The sequence below is a fragment of the Cynara cardunculus genome, assembly GCF_001531365.2.
Source record: "Cynara cardunculus var. scolymus isolate 2C chromosome LG 3, CcrdV1, whole genome shotgun sequence".
Taxonomy (NCBI): Eukaryota; Viridiplantae; Streptophyta; class Magnoliopsida; order Asterales; family Asteraceae; genus Cynara; species Cynara cardunculus.
In genome coordinates, this window is record NC_037530.1 from 5,875,156 (window position 1) to 5,896,564 (window position 21,409).

Below are 21,409 nucleotides of genomic sequence, written 5' to 3' on the forward strand. Positions count from 1 at the left end.
GGGGAAGGAAGAAATGATGTGGCTTGGTTTGGTGCAACTATGTAGGGCTCTTGTTACAAGCGACGCGGCCCCACCGTAATTACCTGTGCGTCAGAGATATTTAGTTGAATAAATATCTAAAATGATTTTTTGAGTAAATTATAAGATTAGTCCCTCAACTTAATGGAAATCATTTAAAATGACCATTTTTCCAGAGATATCTCCTAAAATGACTACAATTTTAGCCTCAAGTAGGGCAATTTTTACATTTTGGTACGAATGAATCTTACATGTTTATCATTTGGGGGACAAAAATCTGATTTTTCTAAGACAACACTGAAAATCACCCAACAGGGGCGATTTTTGACCAAATTCAAGAAACATAGATGTGACAACTCTAGGGACGATTTGCCAACACATATGGAACTAGTTACAGATTTTTATTAAACCATGTGTCAAATCAAACTTACATTTTGTGGGACTAAAGGGGTAGTTGTTGATAATCGCATTAGAAGCTGATATTAATTGATTAATCAAAGGATAAGGCTAGCAGCGAAATTGGGAATACAGCTTTGGATGATCCTCTTAAATAGGGGTGAGCATAGGCGGGTACCCGTCCTTTTTGACTGGAACCAGAACCGGCGGTTCTTGAGATATTGGAACCGGAACCGGTTAGAGCAGTTCTTAAATTTTTGGAACAGGAACCGATTCCGGTTCCGGGTACCCGCTTCCTAAAATATTAAAATTTTGTTATTTAGAAATAAAAAATAAAACGTTGCCAAAACACTAAATAAGCAAGAATACAAATTATATATAATAATGCTTACAAATATTGTTTAACGATTACAAACCATAATAGACTAATAGAAAATGTTCAAAGTTTAACGATTACATACTATAATGGTAAATTTTCAAAGTTTAACGATTACATACTATGAATCCAAGTGAACACACAATTTAAAAAAAATACGAATCATTCTATATGAAGAATTTAGATGAAGAATGAAGATGACGGCGTGCTTTCAAGATGTAAACCTAATATAAATTTGGTATTAAAAAATAATAATAATTTTTTTATTTAAAAATACCGGGTACCCAGCGGGTAACGGTTCCGAAAATTGAGAACTGGAACCAGAACCATTCTCAATCGGTTCCGTATTTTATGAACCGGAACCACTCATATCGGTTCCGGTTGCGGAACCGGCGGTTCCGGTTCCATAGTCGGGTACCCGGTTCCGCTGCTCACCCCTACTCTTAAATACAACAAAAAGATAAACATGCATAATTTCTACCTTTATGAGCAGTATTCTTCTTAATAAGTAGGTGCCGGTTTGGATGAGCTCGCCATGAACGATTTCTGGTGTTTCCCCATCAAACTAGATTTCAACCAGCCCCATGCCATTGCCCTATCTGAGCATGCTCTTACTTTATCCAAATGTACAGTTTTAATTTTGGCTTCGCTTGAAATAAAATAGCACAAGTAGTAAAGACTGGCGGAGTTTAAGAGTATGATAAAAAACACTTAAATTGGCGTTGGACATGTATGAACTTAAAGTTTCGACGTATGTTAAAAGGATGGAGTTTTACTGAAGAGAGAAATGAAAGCAGATGACGTTGATGCTATTGTGTAGCAACATTGTTTGAGAAACATAAATGTAAAATTCAAATGTAGAAGTGAGTGGTGGTGACTGGACCACATATTAGAGGCGGTGGTCGGTCTCTAGCAGCGACGGTCGAACCACAGTAGCAACCGACAACAACAATCGTCAATAGAGGAAGGGAATAAACACGTAAGCATTTATGTAAATTTTGGGACGAGTTGTATAAATTAGGGTTTTTCTCACCGTTGGTAAATGTTAGGGGTACTATAGTCATAAAAAATTATTTAAAGAAAATATAAAATAAGAATAAGAGGTCATTTTGCAAAAGAAAAATTGCATCAAAATGGAACCAACTTTGAGTTTATTCCTATTTTAGGGAACAAAATTTCAAAATTATCATTTTAAGTTATGTAGTAAACTTTTCATTTGTTCAAGGGTCCATATTACCTTATTACCTGCTAGTGATGACATGGCCCAAGTAAAAAACCATCAAAATTTCATGTCATAATTAAAATTTAAAAAAATCTGAAAAGATGATATGTATATGATTTTTTAGAGTACAAACTTTGATGCTATTTGTACAAGTATATGAAAGCATTTAAAGGGGAAAAGAAAAAACATAAACCCAATACGTTGTTTCATCCTCCGTCCACCCTCACCATCTCCGATCACCTTCTGATCATCTTCTCCGGCCTGAACACAACTCTCTCCTCTCACACACACGACATAGCCCAAACTCAGAATGATTTATACAACAAAATCGACATCCAGCTTACAAAATCAAAACCAAAATTGATTTATACAACAAAACCAATTTCCTTGAAGAGCAAAATCAAATGGAAAAAATGATATAAAAGTAAGAATTGAAATTGGTACAAAAGCAATAATGCATATCGCAAAAACCTTTGTGTTCATCGACGAACTAGATCCAGATCCAGATTGCATCGAGATTTCATCTTGTTCATCCAGATTCAACTCGTTTTTTTTCTTCTTTTTTTTCATCTTGTTCATCCAAAAAGTCTTGTTACTCCATCTCAATGTTCTTGGCAGCATCTGCCGCCTGTGCCATATCAGTAAATTTCTCATTGATCAGTCTAGAAAGGCCAAAGGTACCTGTAATTAATTGTCCACTTAAACTTTTCAGCTTGCTCTAGAGATGTCCCGGCTGACAACCCTGTAAAACCAGCGAGCCTCAAGAACCTCGTCAAATATTCTATTACAAACTCATCATCTTGTTGGCGGATTGTGGCATACTCTCTCACAAATGCATTTTTATCCGCAGTTGAGAAATACTGCTGATAGAATGCCTCATGGAACCCCATCCACGAAAGGGTATCAATGTATGCATTTCCTTTTCTTTAGCTTGCTTGATTGCGTCTCACCATCTTTGAGCATCTCCTTCCAGTTTGCATGCCGCCAATTTAACCTTGTGCACTTCTGGGCACCCCAGAACCTCAAACATCTTTCGTATGCGAGTGATCTAATTTTCTGCATCCACGAGAGTCGGTGCCAAACTGAAGGATTAAAGCCTCTGTTTCTAAAATCTCTCAAGCCACACATGAATGGGCCCATCTGGTGTTTACCTACTAGTATCTCTGGTTTGGTTTGGGTTACTGCCCCCTAGTGTCTCTATGACTGGTGGGGGTCCTATGGTATAGTGTTATTGAGCTGCCTCGACTGCTTGGGATATAATGTTGGGTAGTAAACTAGAAACTGTCTAATTCACAGCTGCCAAAATAGTTGGATCCAGTTCACCCTCATTAACATCCAGATGAAAAGGCCCAAGGCCTCCCACTGAAGTACGGTTACACATACTACCCACACGTTGAGATCGACGAGCTATTCTAAATTGAAAGGAAATTTTTTATCACATACAAGGAATAAAGAATAATAACAAAGCTAACTCAAACAAGTTCTAAACCCCAATTCTACCCACACTTTGACACTCACATGTCAAACCTACTTGGTTTTCTACAGGTCGAACCTAGGCTCTGATACCATAACTGTAACACCTCTATTCCATAAGAAGGGAGGTCGCTTCAAAATGTAACATAGCCGATATATAAAGCCTCCAAAATATAGTCTTCAATACAAAAATAAAAATCTTTCAATAACGAATTTAAATATCTCCCCAATAAAGAAATAAACATCTCCAAACAAACCACTTCAGGTACCTTCCAACAACTAAAGGAAACTCAAATATAACCTTAAAAGAAAAGCTAATATAATAGCCAATGAAATAAATCCAATAATTGAATAATATAGCACTAAACCTCTCGAAACCTCCTGGTCTACTCTCTGCCATAAGACTTAGCCGCCCTCTTGATTATCTGTCACGAGGAACAAAAGAAAACACAGCTGAGCAAATTGTAATACAAACACGCAAAAATTGATCTCAAGATATCGGACAAAACAAGTACCAAAATCTTAGTAAAATCAACGTAAAACCTATAGAAATTCCAAATGCTACACAATCCATTGATAATACATCAGCTATGTGCCTCTTCAGACTTCCAATGTGCCTTTTTAGTTTTCACATAGAACCCATAAAAATCCCAAACGCAAAGATTTTCTTACCTCTTGGGTTCCTCCACTAATTTTTTTTCTAAGATCTCGATTTTCTGGACATGATGTTTGATTTCCCAAAGACACTAATTCCTTCTAATATCTCCCTGTTTTCGGTCTCGATTGTTGATTTCTCCACCACTCGATTTCTCCATGTTCTTCAGGTTTAACATTTCTCCATTGTTCTTTTCTCCTTTTGCCCTTGAGCTCTATATTTTTGCTTGAATTTTAATAATCAATTTCTGCTCGGTTTTTCTCCATCTCTGCTCGTGTTTTTGATAATCGCTTTTGTGTTCCCTCTCTACTTTATATGAAACGTTTTCAAAAAACTTTTGGTTTTTGAAATTGGAAACGGTGATCTCACTCCAAGAACGACGATTCCCACTAAGCTCTACCTGGTTACTACATAGGGCTACAACAATTGCGCGTAGAGTTTCAACAACCAAAGCACATTTTATGTATTTGTTAATGATTTCTGGGGTTTGTGTTTGATTTTTGAATTTAGGGTTTGAGAGGGGTGAATCTTCACTTCTTTTGTAGCAATCTCACTCCATACAATTTTAAAATCACAAGTTAGGCCATGGATTTGTTTTTTTCTTCATTTTTTATCTGTGTTTGAAACTGCTACAAATTACAATACTAATCTGCATTGCAAGTGTTCATAAGCTATTTTTTGCACTCACAAATTGTGTAAATCTGTTTTCCTCAACTAGGTGCTTTAATTTTTCAAATTCTTTCATTTTAGAGTTACTTTCTTTTGCTTCAAAGTGTATATGAATTTGATGCTTATGGTATTTATGGAACATGTGACATAATTTCTTTACTTATTTGCACTTTATTCGTGTGTGATGATGTTTATTTTAAGCTTTCTTTTCAACTTTCAGATTGAGCACCTTAGGATGTACACCAATACTTCAATTGATTCATATGTGATGTTTGCATACTACTTTTCCCATTTTAAAGTTTCCATGAGGTATGTACATCAATACTTCAATTGATCCATATACTACATTCTAAAGTTTGCCATAATCCTTAAGATATGTACCTAGCAGGTGGCCGCCCTGTGATTAGTCGGCTCGCATAGCGGGTTGGATATCCAGGTTAATAAAAAAAAACCCATAATCCCTATTATTTTGTCGCTTAAACTCTAATTCATCAAGTCTAATGCTTCCACAACTGAGAAGCTAAGGCTATTAAATTTCCATTTCATTCAAGAAATATGCATATATTATAGAAGAAATACAACTTCTTAACAAAAAAAAAAGGCTTCAAATAAATAGATATTCTTAAAGGACAAGGCTTCAATACATGTGACATTCCTATGACCAATTATTTATTTCAACATGTGTCATGATTGGAGTCAAATTGATTCTATACATTCCTATGACCACCAAGTTCTTCCAGAAACAACAAATAGAGATCAAGGGGTTTAATTATGATATGGTTAGGAGTTGCTGCAAAGACTGGTGGGTTCTTAGGTTGTAAAATTGATGGCAAGTATACAAGAAGTTGTTTATTTGAGTGGAAATTGTGTATGGGATTCCATCTGGTTTTGTGAATCAAATGATCATAAAGTAGTAGGATATGAGCATATAAGAAGATAAGGTGATAATTGGTCTGCATTAAGGATGTAATCTATATTTATACTACCTTATAAATCAGATATGATAAATGTTTTATAAACAACCTTAAATGCATAAGGTAGTATTTCTTTATGCATAAAGATAAATGTGGTTTCTTTATTGATTTGAGGTAACTTATCATGGATCTGGAAACTAGGTTTCATCAGAATCATCTAAAGGTGAGATGGGTACGTTGTAATTTCTTAATTTAGGAGTTTTTAGACAATACCCATTTGAAATTTGTGGTGTTATTGTTTACAGAAACAGTCTTGGAAGTCAATCTTGACATTGGCTTATCAAAGCTTGGGTGTTGTTTGTGGAGATTTGAGCACTTCACCATTATATGTGTTTAAAAGCACTTTTATAGGAGATATTGAAGATTCAGAGACTAAAAAAGAAATCTTTGGGGGCACTTTTTATTTTATTTTCTGGACTCTTACTTAGTTCCTTTGTTGAAATATGTGTTCATTGTGCTAAAAGCTGATGATAATGGGGCAGGAGGCACATTTGCGCTGTATTCTTTGCTTTGTAGACATGACAGACCGAGTTCTTCGCCTAATTGTCAATTAGCAGATGAAGAATTGTCAACTTATAGAAAGGGAATACCGACTTTAGCATGAGAAAGAGCATCACAAATGTAAGACTCTCATTTTGTTTTAGAATCAATACCAACACTATATTGTTGTTAAATGATGGGTGAATCTTTTGCATAATCTTGGTGCATATTCGTCTCTATTTTGTGGGGTTTTAGCATGAGCGGCAAAAATTCCTTAGATTAGAAACTTCTAATTGAAACAAGTTAAAAGTGTCCAATCACAGTGGTTTTGTTGTTGGTTTTAGGTGATAAGACTCTCCATCTTTATCGTCGCTTTTGTCGACTGTGGGGTTGTTTACCAAACTCTTACCCTGATAAGCGTTTACCAAATAACATTACCTCATCGGATGAATATGATAAGAACTGAGAATCTTACCCAGTAAGAGCGAGACAAGGACTAAGAGTCTTACTTGGTAAATGAGTGCGACAACTCTTACCACGGTAAACGCTTACCAAGTAAATTGTTGCATACTATGTCGTTTTGATGAACTAAAATCTTACCCGATAAGTAAATAATAGTGTTAAAGTTTACCGATAAGCACTTACTGGACAAGTGTTTGGTAAACGACCCCTTAGATTCTCGGTACTTGTCATGTTTATTCAGTAGGTAAATGGTCCACTAAATAATAAATGACGTCTTAAATGAAGTTGATCTAATCCAACTCTTTATTGTATATCAATTGTTTATCCAACTAAAATTGCATAGTCAATCAATATCATATGATTAAACTGGTTTATTTTCATCCAACTATCCAAGAATATTTGAAAAATCATCAAAACATTTTAACCATATTCCTAATTCAAGATGCAAAATTCAAATTAACTTTTTTTATACTTCAATAAATATTTATATTAGGTTGAATTGATTTAAATATATTGGATTTTTAATCAGTCATATAATTTTTTTCACTGATAAACTGTGATTAAAACCATTACTTTTATTTATTTAAATTGATTTAATATATAAAAACCAAGCGTAAATTATATAATCGATAAAATCTCATCTAACAAAACCATTGAATTTTCAACGTCGTTAAAATTGCATGATTTCTCGTCAACCACTCAGCAATCAGCACCAAACGACTTCTACTTCATGACTCATGTATCGAGGAGATCAATCAGTGCTCGGTCTCCTTGGTCGATTAACAACACTCTTCTACTTCAAGCTCAGCAAGTTGTTGAACACTTAAAACTTTAATATTTCTGGTGTGAATCTGTTCCATTTGTTTTTATTATGAATCTGTGATTTCTGATGTGAATCTGTTCCATTTGTTCTTACTATGATGTTCTTACTGTTTTGTTCTTACTATGATTCTCCAAAAAAGTGTGGTTCTTAATTTCTTGGTTCATAATTTCCTGTTTTGTTCTTACACTATGATATGATTCTAGTAAGAAATTGATTTTTTGTCTTGTAAACAACACAACAGGTGAATCTTCTTCGATTGTTCTCAAAATCAATGGCTTTTGCGTGTCTCGCTTCTCACCAATTCGTCAACTCTAATCTCACTCTTAACCTCAACAATGGCTCAAAAATTCACCTCCCAAATACTCTTCTCCCAAGCCCTAGAAAGCCCTCATTATTATCATTTACCCATATTTCTGCCCAAATGCGCTCATGTTCCATCGCTGACAATGCACATGGATTCGGTATCAATTACAGGAGGATCGATCGAATTCGACATCGTTCGGATCCTAAATTTGTCGTCCGATCTTCGATCAAGACTTCACAATCACAAGCTCCTTCGAATTCAAATGGTAGAATTATTTTTTGGTCTGCTGTTACATTAGTGTTAGCTGTTGGCAATCGGGTGCTCTATAAGCTTGCTCTAGTGCCTATGAAGGAATATCCCTTCTTCATGGCTCAAGTCAACACTTTTGGGTAATTTATCTTCTTTCCTTTGGATCGAATATTATTGTAAGTATAAAGATCAATTGACGTCATGGGGAATCTATGTATTGTGACTTTGACATCCACAGGCTCCGCTAATATTTAATTATTACAATCTTAGTTCCTGTTAATGGCTAACCCCTTTTCAGAAACTCCAAGTGAAATGTGCAACTTTCACTGCATGAGATTAAAATTCCTGGATTGCTCCTGAGTCCTGATTTTTTTTTCTTTTTTGGGGTGAAGTATTGCTCCTGATTTGGGAATTGTTTCCCTTGGGGTGCTCTTGTGTGCTTGTGTAGAAAAGAAAGAAACTAATATCTAATTGTTATGAAAAGATATTAGGGATTCTGTATTCTGTGAAAATGATGAGTATTTAACCAGGTTACTTGGGTCAAAAACCGATTTTTGCTGATGAAGAAAAGCATGAGCGTTTTAAGATTGTTATACCTTTTATCTAACCAGGTTACTTAGGACCCATTTTTGCTGATGAAATTATGAGATCTCATGACCTCTGAAAAAGGAATCAAAAGATCTTGGTGTACAAAGTGAGCTTTTAAGCTACGGAAATCTTGAGAATTGCTAGGCTTACAACTCTGTTTATCAATTACTATATGAAAGCTTTTAATGTCTGAAGCATACCACTAAGCATATGGCTATACTTTTATTGTGTAAGCTTGTTAATTTTGCTTGGAAGATTGTTGAAGTTGTACAATAGTGTGAACTTGCACGTATTTAGGGCAGTATGGTCAAATTCAGATTGATCCAATTTTATAGATAGATATTGCATGCTTTTATTGAACACGGTACTTTTCAGCATGTAACATTACACTCACAATTGAAACAGTTCACTTGGTAAGTAGTTTTCTTCTATCTATTGATGATTGTATGTTATGGCTATGTCAACTATATTATAGCTCGACCACACCATCTTGACACCTGAATTTTATTTCCTGTCGGTTAGAAAATCTTTGATCCCCTTATAGTGCTACCGAGGTTATTCAACTTTTTTGAACTTAGCATGAAGCCTCTGATGCGTAATTTGGAGTTTAGCAAGTAGTTACTTTATCTGGAAGTTATGCATTTCGATGGATGTGATCATTAATGAATACTTAAGTTATTTTGACATTTAGACTTAATACCCATGGATTGATGAATAGATATTGCTATCTATCGCTTGTATTAAATAAAAGCAATCATTGTTAATGTTCTTTTTTTCTCTGTAAAAGGACGACGTATTCACACTTACACAATCTCCAAATGTCAGTTGTGACACACTGACATTTAATTTGTGATGGTGGGAGCAGTGGTTTCTAATTTCAAGTTATAATGCATAATACCAAATGTGACATGTTCATGCTTTCTCCATTTAGGGATTTGATGTGATTATAGATTGTTCCCTTTAATAGCAAAGTATATTATTGATGATCCATTCTAACATTATCAATCAATTTCCTTGAAAATGTTCTCTGTTCTGTAATGCAGGTATGTGGTGATTTATTTTTCTATACTGTATATAAGACATCGTGCTGGAATTGTAACTGATGAGATGATGACCCTTCCAAAGCGGCGCTTTGCGATAATTGGTATGCTAGAAGCCCTAGGAGTTGTTACTGGGATGTATGCTGCAGGTATTTTGCACTATTTGCATTTCTTTTATGAGTATCATGTTCGGGATATGTCAGAATTTTGGTGTACTTTGGAGATTCGTTGTTCTCATCTTTTTTGCTTTGGTAGTTAGTATCTTATTTCAAGTCAAGAATTCTTCTTTTTGTGCATGGCTGACTTAATTCCAATCAAGATGTTCCTTTCTATAACTTAATTCAGCATGTATGCTGCTGAATTCTACCTGAGAAAGCAAAAGCAAGTTAAATTGTTTTAATTAGCAAAAAGGATACAGGGATCCAGTCAGGATAAATTGAGCTTTTTTTGCCTAACCGAATGTTATGCATCTTTTACAGCGATGCTCCCTGGACCAGCTATACCAATATTGAATCAGGTACTGTCGCGCGATTTGTGCAGAAATCTTCCAAGGCTATTAACTAAGTATCCATGTTCCATGCAAAAGATGCAGTAGCCGCCTAACCTGGGGCTTATTATGATAAAAAAAAAAATCATGGGTTATAGTGATATTCTCGTCAAATGAGGAGGTGGACAGGCTGTTGTACAGAGTACTCTATCAAATGGTTTCACTACTTCTGATTATGTCATTTTGATGGTTGAAGCATCCATCTTATTAGTGAATATCTTGCAAGTTATAACAGCATATGGCAGTATGGTACAGTCCTATAAGGCAGCTTTCAAATACTTCCCAAGTTATGTTATATTTATGTTATCATTTACATGCGTGATAAGGGATAACAAGTGCAAACAATCATGACTCCCTGTCAGCTCTTATTCATATAAAGGGATATTCAATGTATATTACACTAGATAACTGTCTGAATCTTTGCAGAAGTCAATTATGGTAAGAAGTTTTTGTGTTTATATATTATGACTTAAAGGCTAACCCTAACCCCCAGTGCTTCCATTCAAAATTATTATGTATTTTAATTTGTCAACCCTTATTTTTTTTTCCTTTTTCTACGAACACAGCGTGTTTTGTAAAGTTTAGTTGTTGAGAAACAAAACTAACCCATATCGGTTTGAAACTGGAAATAGTCTATTTGATATCTTATAAGTCAAATTTGGACACCTATTGAGGTATGAAGGCGTTGTACCTGCCTTAGTCCGAGTCTTGGCTCATCACATGAGAAAATATTGGTTATTTTACTGCCTAATCTGTGGTGTATATCCTGTATGAATTTATTTAAATGTATAATATGCACATTTATTTACATATGCACACACACATATGTGGGCATGTTGCAAGTTTAAAGCATGTGAAAGAAGGAGAACCTCTAGGTGTGCATCGCGGCTACTGATTGTATCGTATATCACTTCCTAATTCCTATAAACCCTTTTGCTGCAGTCGTTTTTGTTGTGGCAGCTGGGTTTTTCTGCTCTACTTCTCGGAAGAAGGTACTCATGGAATAAAATTGCGGGATGTCTATTTGTGGCTGCTGGAGTGGTTACAGCTATTGCAAGGTATCATAATTTTTTTTATAACCAACTTCTTTTTGGTGTATATATATATGTTCAGAAGTTAGGAAGTGAATCAAAAAGAGTGGAATTGAAGCATCAAACTTTCTTTGATAGAATATTTCTCTTCTTCTTTTGTGTATACCCTGGTATCAACACTTCGGGTTTCACTGATCCCAGGGCTTGATCGCATATTTCTACTGTATTACATATGATATGGCCCAAATTACTTTTTTGGGCATGGTGAGCCTCTTCAACTCAAATTGATGCATCATGTAGCATGCCCTTATTTATCCATCTTGACTTTAAAAAAAAAAAATTGTGCTTACAGGTGTGTGCATATGGTTTGACAAATATAAGATTTTGTTTTTATGTTGTTGACAACAGTGGATCAGAAAGTGGTCAAATGCTATCAGGAATTGGGTTGATGTGGCCAACAATGATGGTAGTATCAAGTGCATTCCAGGCTGGTGCAAGTATTATCAAGGTAATACACGGAACAATTCTCGTATTTCAGGCAATGCATATGAGAAGAGTAACTAACTTTTAGATTGTTGTCCGAGTGAATAGGAATATATTTTTATTGATGCTGCTACCCGTCTGAAGGTATGATCTCTTGCTCTTGTATATAAAGAAAGACCTTGTTTGCTTGTTATGTATGTATTTCACATGTAATCTGATTTGTACAGGGGAAATTGCTCGACATATTTGTTGTTAATTCCTTTGGTTCCGGGTTCCAGGTACTTGTTAAATACGTTTCAGTTATGTGTCATTTGTTGCTTAACTAACGATGTCGTGTGATTGTACTTGGTTTTTCTATGCAAACTTACCGTTGTTGATGGCATATGCAATGATTTTAGCTGATGATGGGTTATATTTGGAGTGATAGGCACTTTTCGTGCTTCTGTTTCTACCTCTGTTATCAAATCTGAAAGGAATACCACTTGATGAGCTTCCTTCATACATAAAGAGTGGTGCTGGTTGCTTTCTGAATGTCGGGGCCAGTTCATCAGGTAATAATCCATTCGACCTATTAATTAAGTATAGAGGATGCCAGGAAATGTTCAAATACGGATGATGTTATGGGTGGTTCAGGTTGTGACGGATCACCACTCTTACCGTTACTTTACATAGTCAACAACATTGCCTTCAACATATCGATCCTCAACCTAGTCAAAATTTCTTCTGCTGTAGTTTCTTCGCTAGCCGTTGTGCTATCAGGTTCTCTCTCTCATTAGCTGTATAAATTTCAATATATAAATCACAAGGGTGGTGCCTGATTGGTTTGAGTTTGGCTCCAGTCAAAAGTACCAGGAGGTCCCAAGTTCAAATCCAAGGAGGAATAAAAATCCCCTTGTGGCCACGGAGGTTCAAATGTCGTGACTCCGGGCTATCTGCAAAGCAGGTATTCGCCCTGGGTTTAGTCGGCTCGCATAGCGGGTTGAATATCCAGGTTAATCAAAAAAAAATTTCAATATATTCATATGGTTATTAATGAGATTGTTTTGGTTATATTTCAGTGCCAACCACCATTTATATCCTCTCCCTTCCATTGCCATACCTCCCTGGAGGTGTAACTTTGAGCCCTTACTTCATATTCGGGAGTATGATCCTTGTGTCGGGTCTCATTTTATACAACGTACCTCAACAAAGCAACCAGGACTCCAATTTCACATGAGCTTCTCTTTTGTTTCACAATGTCGTTCTTTCTTCCGATGGGTAAACTTTCTTTTATTGTCGTACGGATTCATATGATATACATATTTGGAATCAAATTGTCATTAGTAGCTTCTTATGAAGGTTGCAGGTTCTGGCCATATATGTTCCTCTGTTAACTATGATAAAACACCGATTGAGGGATGCATTTGAACCAAGAAGAAACTAGCCCGGTATATCCCATCTCGAGGTGGGGTAAGATGTATGTTGACATGACTTTTTTACCCAATAAATAGAGCAAAGAATACCAAATATAAGGTAACGACGTCAAAAAGTAGAGCACACAATACTAAGGTGGCGTTTGTTTTTTAAGAGGTGCTGAAGTTTGAAGTCTTATTTCATTTCTGATTTATAAGCGCGTGGTGCTGAAGTCTAAAATCTGAATCAATAAGACTGTTTGTTTTTTGTAAACGTCTGAATTTGTTTAAATTGTTTGTTTTAAACATTAAAAATTATAATGTTGAATCTATAGATAAATTTATATATTTTCATATATTTATTCATCATCATTACGAAATCTACATCTAAATTATATAGTTAACATTCATTTAAACGTAAATGTCATTAACAGTGTTTAACATATTTACATTCTATTAAAATACATTAATTGAGAGAGGTGAAGATTGATTTGGTAAGATTAATCGATTGACAAACACCATCGTTGGGATTTGAAGAACAACAAGAGATTGGTTTACTTTTTACCAAATAAGAGAAAAATAAGACATAAATGCCTTTGAAAATTTGAAAAAGACAAACAGTCTTAATGACTTTATCTCTTAACGAATCAAACATAAATGGCTGATAAGAGTTTTTTTTATGAAAAAACAAACAACGCTAACAACATCTGGTGAGTTTTCTGAATTGAAACGTGTTGCATTGGTTTCTTATAAAGCAATGTAGTTTTGAATTTCAAACATGTATAAAATGTGAATTGTTATTTTAACTTGAATCATGAATTTGTAATCTTGAAACAAACAGAAGCACAATTATTTTCACAACTATTCGAATAGAGATTCTGGATCATGGGATTGAACACCACCAAGTGAACGTTCCAATCTTTTTGGAGGCCCTGTTATATCCAAAACTTTTGATCACATTGCATAAATAAGATAACAAAAAATATATGTTAAGAACAAAATTGGACTAAACCAAAACCATTAATGATTTGAACCTAAATAACTTCGGCTATAGTTTTAGACAGTTCGATAAAAGACCCTAAACACATGTAAATTTGGGACCCAAAATTTCCGGAGGCCTGTTCAAAATCTCACATTTAACATGCTAAGAGACGGCCATGACAACTACTCTCGTGAGTTGAAATACTGACAAATTGCAAGTATTTTCGACTGCGGACGTAAAAAGGCATAAAAAGCTTCAAAATAAGCATATGATATGACTGGGATAAACCTGTCTTTGAGAAAAGAATCTGTAGAGATAAGCATATAGTTTAAGAATTGGAAAAGACAAACAAGACCTAATAAAGATTTATATATAAGATCCATTTGATAATAAGCATTCCATGTCTCATGCTGCTTTGTTTGTAGCTTCTGAGTTGAGATCTCTAATGCCTTCTCTGTTAACACCAACAACAATTATAAAATGAAACATCATCATTACTTTTGTATGTAAAACCTATTTACAAAATCATGATGCAAGAAATACATAAAAAAGAATGAAGATTAATAAGGGGTTGTTTGTTTACCTCTTAATAGTTCCATTAAGAGGCAACCTCTGAATCGTTAAGAGGTGAATCTTGTTTGGCAAAAAAAAGTCTGTCTCTTAATGGTTCTAAAACTCATTGAAAGATTTTGTATCCTAGATCTCCCTTAACCATTAAGAGTCCTAATTTCATTGTACAAAATTACCAAACAATTATATTTCATTTTGCACTATATCATGAGAACCTTTTAATCATTCTGCACCAAACCATTCAGCAATTGCCAAACACCCCCTAAGGGGCTGTTTGTTTGGCTCTTAATGGTTACATTAAGAGCCAATCTCTTAATCGGTAAGAGGTCAAGGCTGTTTGGCAAAAAAAAAAAAGCTCTGAATGGTTACATTTTCCCTCTTAACCATTTTGCATCTAATGGGTCACTAAACCATTCAGACTCCTCCTTTTCCATATTTGCSCTCTCTCCCAACATCACACATCGCTCACAGGTCACAGCTCCTCCCCACGTCGCCGGTCTTCACATCCCAGCCCCTCCCCACGTCGCCGGTCTTCAAATCCCGACGGCGACTAGGCCCGCCTCTGCTTCTCCGACGGCGACAATCCTTCATCTCCTTCTCTCACTCCGTATAATCCCATCAATGAAATCGGTAGCGTCTCATCCAGTTTATGAACATAAACCAAATCCAAGAGTGAAACCCTAAATCAAATCACAGAACCCAAAAATAAAATCGAAATAGAGAGAGAGAGAGAGGCCAATAACTAGAGAGAGAGAGAGGCCAAGAACTGGTGGTCATCATCGAAATAGAGAGACAGAGAGAGGCCAAGAACTGGTGGTCATCATCGAAATAGAGAGACAGAGAGAGAGAGGGGCCAAGAAGCTGATCTTAAAGTGATAACTATTGAGTAGCCAAATTTGGGGAAAATTCTGAAATTTGTTAAGGGTTAAAATGGTAATTTGTTGTTATTCAGAGAACAATTACCAAACAACCTTGTTTTATTCTGCACTTAACCATTCTGACCCTCTTAACCATTCTGACCTCTAAACTATTCTGCACTAAATCATTCAGCAACTGCCAAACAGCCCCTAAGTGTTAACATAACCTCCTCTGGGGCAAGGTCAAGTTGTTTATGTTGTTTGAGGTTTTGATCCATATGTGGTGTTGTTTTTTTGTGATAGGGAGTAAAGATCCTTGGTAACATCCCCAACCAAAAAAGGCCATATGCTTGAATTGAGCAAATGATTATTACTATTATTTTGCACAAATATTGGATAACAAATAATACACTTCCTTCTCACATGGTATATTTTGTGTCTATTTACTCCACCTGGTTACTAAGATTTTCAGTATCCTCACTTGGCAACCACTGTTGAGTTTGTCTATACACTAAAGAATGCACAAAAAAAACAGACATCACTTCTACAAAGGCATTCATACCGTTATTTATTGCATAACAACCGGGCAGAAAGAAAGAAAGACCACAACAACAAGATGCAATGAAGACGGTTAGATTGTGGTTTAGTTACCATAGCCATCTACTTCACCAACAAGTCAGGACTTGGGCATGCTCTTGACCAAGACCACATAGACTTGGAAAAGCAAGTCATCCACCTTCATGTTTTGTGGTTTTATGTCTTGGACCCGCACTTTTTTATACATAAATTCTCCTTTAAGATAACAGATACCAATGATCCTATCTTGAATGTATGGGTCTTAATGATACTTTTTCATAGTTTCAAAACACATGCTGAATGATAATAAAACAAAATCCACAGTGCACTCTAAAAAGGAGTCAATAGGAACTTGTTTCTAAAAGTAAAAATTAAAACAAGCTTCTAATGAAGAAATATGAATTGCATACCTTGTGTTTCTTGAACTTCCTTTCTCCAGCGTTTGAATCCTCCATAAAAGACGCCGTTTGCCCACCAACACCCTCCTCTAGAGGTAAGGATTTAATATCATCATAGAAACTATCAGCTAGACCAAGCAGCCTGGTACCATATTAAAATTCATTCATACAAATATTTTATCCCCCATTAGATTACTCTCCAAAAAAGAGCAAGCTCTTGAATAGAAATTGTCAAATGTGTATTGAATAGGTAGGCTCACCCATTTCTTGACTTTCGCATATGTTTCAGCTTCTTCTTTTCCATACTTGTAAGAGGAGCACGTGTGAAAAGCTCCTCTTCCCTCCTTGCACGCTCTTCCATCTTTGCCTTATATCTCGTCACATCTCTGTCTTCGGTTCCAACAACCTCCCTTACCTGTTCAATATCACCAACCAAACTATAATATACCATACAACAAAACAACTGAAAATAGCAAATACAATAAGGGCAATCTAACCTCCTCAGGCCTTCCCTCAAGATCATTCATTAAATCTCTAGCATATTCGCTCTGTAGAGCTTGCCGGAAGGCTTGTTTCTCTTTTCTTGACACATTTCTCTCCTGTCTTGAGCTCTTACTTTCGTCCATTGATGCTGGCGCAATCTTTGGGGGTCGATACTTGCCATCACCATCCTATAATTCAGATCATAAAACTTGAGACATACTATACTTTCAAGATAATATCAAACAAAGTACAACCAGCTGTAGATGTGCAAGAACAAAAATGAAGTGTACTAACATGAAATAACCGTTTTCCCTCTTAGGGGCCATTTACCAGCATAAACTGTGTCGACGCTTACCCGGTACCATTCTCAGTTAGAAAAAGGCACGATAAGATTGTTCGTAAAGACCATCATCTCTGAACAGGTAGGTGTCTCTTACCCAGCAAAAGGCAATTAAGTGTTTAGTTACCCGGTAAGAGGCAGTAAGTATTTAGTAAACGGCCTCTTAGACTCCATGGTAAAAGGGCGTGAAAACAACACATGTTATAACCCTGGAGTCATGGGTAATATTTAGATAAAAATAACTCACATCCGGAGTAACTTTGTTCATAAGCATGTCAGGGTTTGGACGAAGCTTCAATGAATCATCTGCTTCACGAGTTGCATCTGGTTTCTTGTCATCTGAAACCGCATCCTCCATTGAGTTCCCAGTTAATCTTGTTAGTTTCTGAATTTGGTATTGCAACTTCTTATCAATTGGGCGTATCTGCACATTGTATAGTTAATTAGTTATTAGGAACAATTAACAAATATGATATTCTCACATAGCTAGCAAACAGAGTGGATCCAATTTATACAACTCATACAGGATGTTTAAATTACGAGTTAGATTATTAAGAAAGAAAATGTATAAACAAAGAAGGGGAGGAGGAGGATGACCTTCTCCAAAAACAATCTTGTTTCTAAAAGACTGTGAACAAGAGGGTGTCCCTGAATTGGAAGTCCTTTCGCCTTGCGAAGCAAATAATATACAAGCGACTGGCAGTAATTCAAAAGAAGCAAATGTTTGGCCTCAAGATAGCTGATCCCATCTGCTGTTGGATAAAGACCCAACTTTACCTGATGGTAATGCCATTTCATTAGTGTTAGAAATTGAGACATGGGTGTGTTAAAAACAGATTGCAGAAAATTGGAAAGAAATATACTCCTGTCATTTGTTTCCTACACAAAAGGGAATGTTAATTCTACATTCTCGTTATAAAGTGGGAGTCAATCACAAACATGTATATCTAAACCTTCAAAAAGAAATAGAAATTGACAAATATCCTACTTGTGACAGTAGTTGAACAAGTTTCTTTGCAACAAATCAATATTTATTGCAGGAGAAAAAAGTATTGGCATATTGGCCAAACAACTCTAAATGAGTTAACAACTAAAAATTCGAGAAACTGGCAACACATAGGCGTTAACTATTTTAGAGTAACACCTTTGACGGTACTATGGTAGCAATATTTCATCGTCATAACAACCAGATTGGTCATGAGTGATAAAAAGACGAACCATTTCAACAAGGGCAGAAGAGGTTCTAACCTCCACCTAATGTAAGAAAAGATAAATGTTCGAAAAGATGCTCTCCACAAAGTACAATATCATCATTTTTTAAATGCAATGTACATAAAAGCCTGAGGGATTCGAACCTTTGAAGTTAAAACTTGAACTTTAGCTCTCAGATCATCAAGCCCACCCTTTATATCTTTCAATACTGTAACTAGTTGCGGAGCTTCTCTGGCAGCAAGACAAGTTCATAATAAAAATCGCATTTTTGATCTCCGATAAGGACTGCACGGCATGTACATGTCCGGCAACAATCACAAAAATAAAAACAAAGGGAAGCAACTATATTCCATAAAAAAGCACCTTTCTATTTTGTCACTAGAGCCAGACAAGTTTGTCTCTTCCATCCCCTCTTCAGACATTCAAACTCTTAAAGCTGCAATTATTTTACGAGCTTTAAAAACATTAGCATGCATCAAGGTCCCTCTATTCCGCAAGACAAAAAGATAATAATGCATTTAACTTGGTAGCAACTAATAAAAACATAAAACCTTCTTGTAACATTGCTACAAAAATCCATGAATTCTTATCAAGTTTGCATTCATATAGCAATATGTTTGACCAAGGTGTATTCTTTTATATAAAAAAACCAAAATTATAGTCCAAACACCACATTCAATTACACAAAAGAGGAGGAAACAAAAGAATTTCTTTCTTTACGAATCCTAGGCATAGGCAATGTGAAAGTCTGACTTATGAAAACCCAATAAGCAGTTCAATAAGCAGAACATGGAATGTAAGCAGTAAGCAGTGTTCCAGTGTACGAAAGCAGTAAACAGAACTCGAGTCTTCCAGTGTACTAAAGCAGTGTTCGATTCATGGAAATCGATTAACAGAAATCGTAACAGGATGAAAGCAGTGTTCGATTCATGGAAATCGATTAACAGGGTGAAAGCAGTGTTCGTAACAGTAGAAATCAACAGGGTTGTTCATTCATGGAAATCGATTAACAGAAATCGAAGCAGATGAAAGCAGAGAGAAGCAGTGTTCAAACCTGTGTTGATCGAGAAGAAGATGGAAGCAGTTCGGTCGAGAAAGAAGATGGAAGTTCGATAGGAAGCGATTGGGAGAAAGAATGGAGCGCGGCTAGGGCCAAAACAAACCAAGGAGAGGGTATTTTTGTCATTTATATAATTTGAGATGAAATGAATTTTAATTCCATTATTTCTTCCAGTTAAATCCTTCACATGACCGAATTTTTGGAATTCAATTCAATTCCGTAAGTAATCAAATGTTTTTTTTATTAACCTGAATATTCAACCCGTTATGTGAGCCGACTAATCCCAGGGCGATCACCTGCTTTGCAGATAGCCCGGAGTCATCGCATTTGGACCTCCGTGACCACAAGGGGATTTTTATTTCTCATCGGATTTGAACCTGGGACCTCCTGGTACTTTTGACATATGGAGTCAAGCTCAAACCAATCAGGCACCACCCTTGTGGTTAAGGTGGGAGACTTTTTCATCTAGAAGAGAGAGTCAGTTCAATTGTGAAGGTGAAGCGAGAGACGTCAGATGGACTTGTAGGGCAACATATAAAACTGATCAACAAACGGGGCTTAGCTTTGTTTGCATCTAAATGATGCGATTTAGAGCTAACTCTGATTCGGGTTTTTCTTGTTATAGCCTCTGAATCAGTCCATGTATCTCTTAATATGCTCAACTTTTAGGGCATGTCTGTACCATTCAGAGACTAAACTTCTACAAAATTACACATGTCTTGTTCGCTGCTACTTGTTGATCACTACTACTCTGTGTTGCTATTTAAAAATCATTTGTTGTTGCGGCTTCTCTGCTTGGCTTGGCAAATATGAGAACTGGGGTTAGGGTTTTCAATCTTATAATTTAAATAAGAGTAAACTTCACTTTTGGTCCTTACGGTTTAGGGATTTAAAAAAAAAAAAAGGATTTGAACTTCAATAAATCAATATGTCATCCCTCAGGTTCGGATTTTGCTTTAAAAATGGGACCTCATCACTAACACTATTAAAAATCTCCGTTAGAGTCAAGGGTAAAATCGTTCAACCATGTTTTCAGCTCTTTTTGTAATTTATTTTTGTTTTACTTATTTGTAAAAACCATAAAATTATAGGGACCAACTATGTAATTAACTATAATATTTAACATATATATACATACATACATACATACATACATACATACATACATACATACATACATACATATACATATATAGGGAATGATTCAAACAAGAACCATGTGATTTGCGAAAATACGAGAACAATTATAAGCCTCTAACCTTTTTAACTAATTCTTTAAATTATAATAAAATAAAAATATATCAATGAGGGTAGTAATGTAATATATATACATGGTTAGACAATTTTACTTATGTCTTTAACAGAGATTTTTAACGGTGTTAGTGATGAGATCCCATTTTTAAAACAAAATCCAAATTTGATGGATGACATCTTAACTTATTAAAGTTCAAGTCTCACTTTCAAAGAAATCAATAAAGAGTTTTTGGCTTAGTGGTATGTGAGTCATTGGCCTCCTAGGAGGTCAAGGGTTCAAACCTCACCAAAGATGAGAAAGATGTGTGAGTTTATTTGTTCCATTTACCGTAGATAAATATCATGTACTTCAAAAAAAAAAAAATTAATATTAGATTATACAAAATAAAAAACAATTTTATCAAACTATTTATATTTCCAACTTAATTTATTTACTCAAAACACTTAATAAACAATAAATCTATTTAATAAGACAAAATGTATAAAATAGCAACAT

At 35.5% G+C, this 21,409-nt stretch overlaps 2 protein-coding genes across 4 annotated transcripts; one reads left to right on the forward strand and one right to left on the reverse strand.

The window, feature by feature from the left end:
• The first annotated feature begins 7,435 nt into the window (after positions 1-7,435).
• On the forward strand, positions 7,436-13,381 carry LOC112509383 (protein CLT2, chloroplastic). Of its 3 annotated transcripts, none has more exons than XM_025114319.1 (12): positions 7,436-7,568; positions 7,790-8,241; positions 9,733-9,878; positions 10,209-10,246; positions 11,219-11,334; positions 11,716-11,815; positions 11,899-11,934; positions 12,018-12,068; positions 12,218-12,341; positions 12,424-12,549; positions 12,849-13,047; positions 13,129-13,381. In XM_025114319.1, the coding sequence occupies exons 2-11, from the start codon at positions 7,820-7,822 to the stop codon at positions 13,004-13,006; spliced, it is 1,317 nt and encodes a 438-aa protein (XP_024970087.1). In that variant the 5' UTR covers positions 7,436-7,568; positions 7,790-7,819; the 3' UTR covers positions 13,007-13,047; positions 13,129-13,381. The 3 variants fall into 3 exon arrangements, with proteins under 3 accessions (XP_024970087.1, XP_024970088.1, XP_024970086.1); XM_025114320.1 differs by having other exon boundaries at positions 13,136-13,381; XM_025114318.1 differs by having other exon boundaries at positions 12,849-13,144.
• A 1,078-nt stretch (positions 13,382-14,459) lies between these two features.
• LOC112509512 (neuroguidin) lies at positions 14,460-19,724 on the reverse strand. The gene is made up of 9 exons (XM_025114500.1): positions 19,654-19,724; positions 18,963-19,035; positions 18,743-18,830; positions 17,985-18,164; positions 17,635-17,811; positions 17,062-17,235; positions 16,825-16,979; positions 16,577-16,706; positions 14,460-14,617 (listed from the first exon to the last, which is right to left on the reverse strand). The coding sequence occupies exons 2-9, from the start codon at positions 19,019-19,021 to the stop codon at positions 14,606-14,608; spliced, it is 975 nt and encodes a 324-aa protein (XP_024970268.1). The 5' UTR covers positions 19,022-19,035; positions 19,654-19,724; the 3' UTR covers positions 14,460-14,605.
• Positions 19,725-21,409: the final 1,685 nt, after the last annotated feature.

Excerpts from the sequence above, each read along its gene's own strand:
- LOC112509383 (XM_025114319.1), top strand. The coding sequence starts at position 7,820 with ATGGCTTTTGCGTGTCTCGCTTCTCACCAATTCGTCAACTCTAATCTC. Across the intron at positions 10,247-11,218 it reads CTATACCAATATTGAATCAG|TCGTTTTTGTTGTGGCAGCT; the intron begins GTACTGTCGCGC and ends CTTTTGCTGCAG. Across the intron at positions 11,935-12,017 it reads ATGCTGCTACCCGTCTGAAG|GGGAAATTGCTCGACATATT; the intron begins GTATGATCTCTT and ends TGATTTGTACAG.
- LOC112509512 (XM_025114500.1), bottom strand. The coding sequence starts at position 19,021 with ATGTCTGAAGAGGGGATGGAAGAGACAAACTTGTCTGGCTCTAGTGAC. Across the intron at positions 18,831-18,962 it reads TCTAGTGACAAAATAGAAAG|AGAAGCTCCGCAACTAGTTA; the intron begins GTGCTTTTTTAT and ends TCTTGCTGCCAG. Across the intron at positions 17,236-17,634 it reads TGAACAAAGTTACTCCGGAT|GATGGTGATGGCAAGTATCG; the intron begins GTGAGTTATTTT and ends TCTGAATTATAG.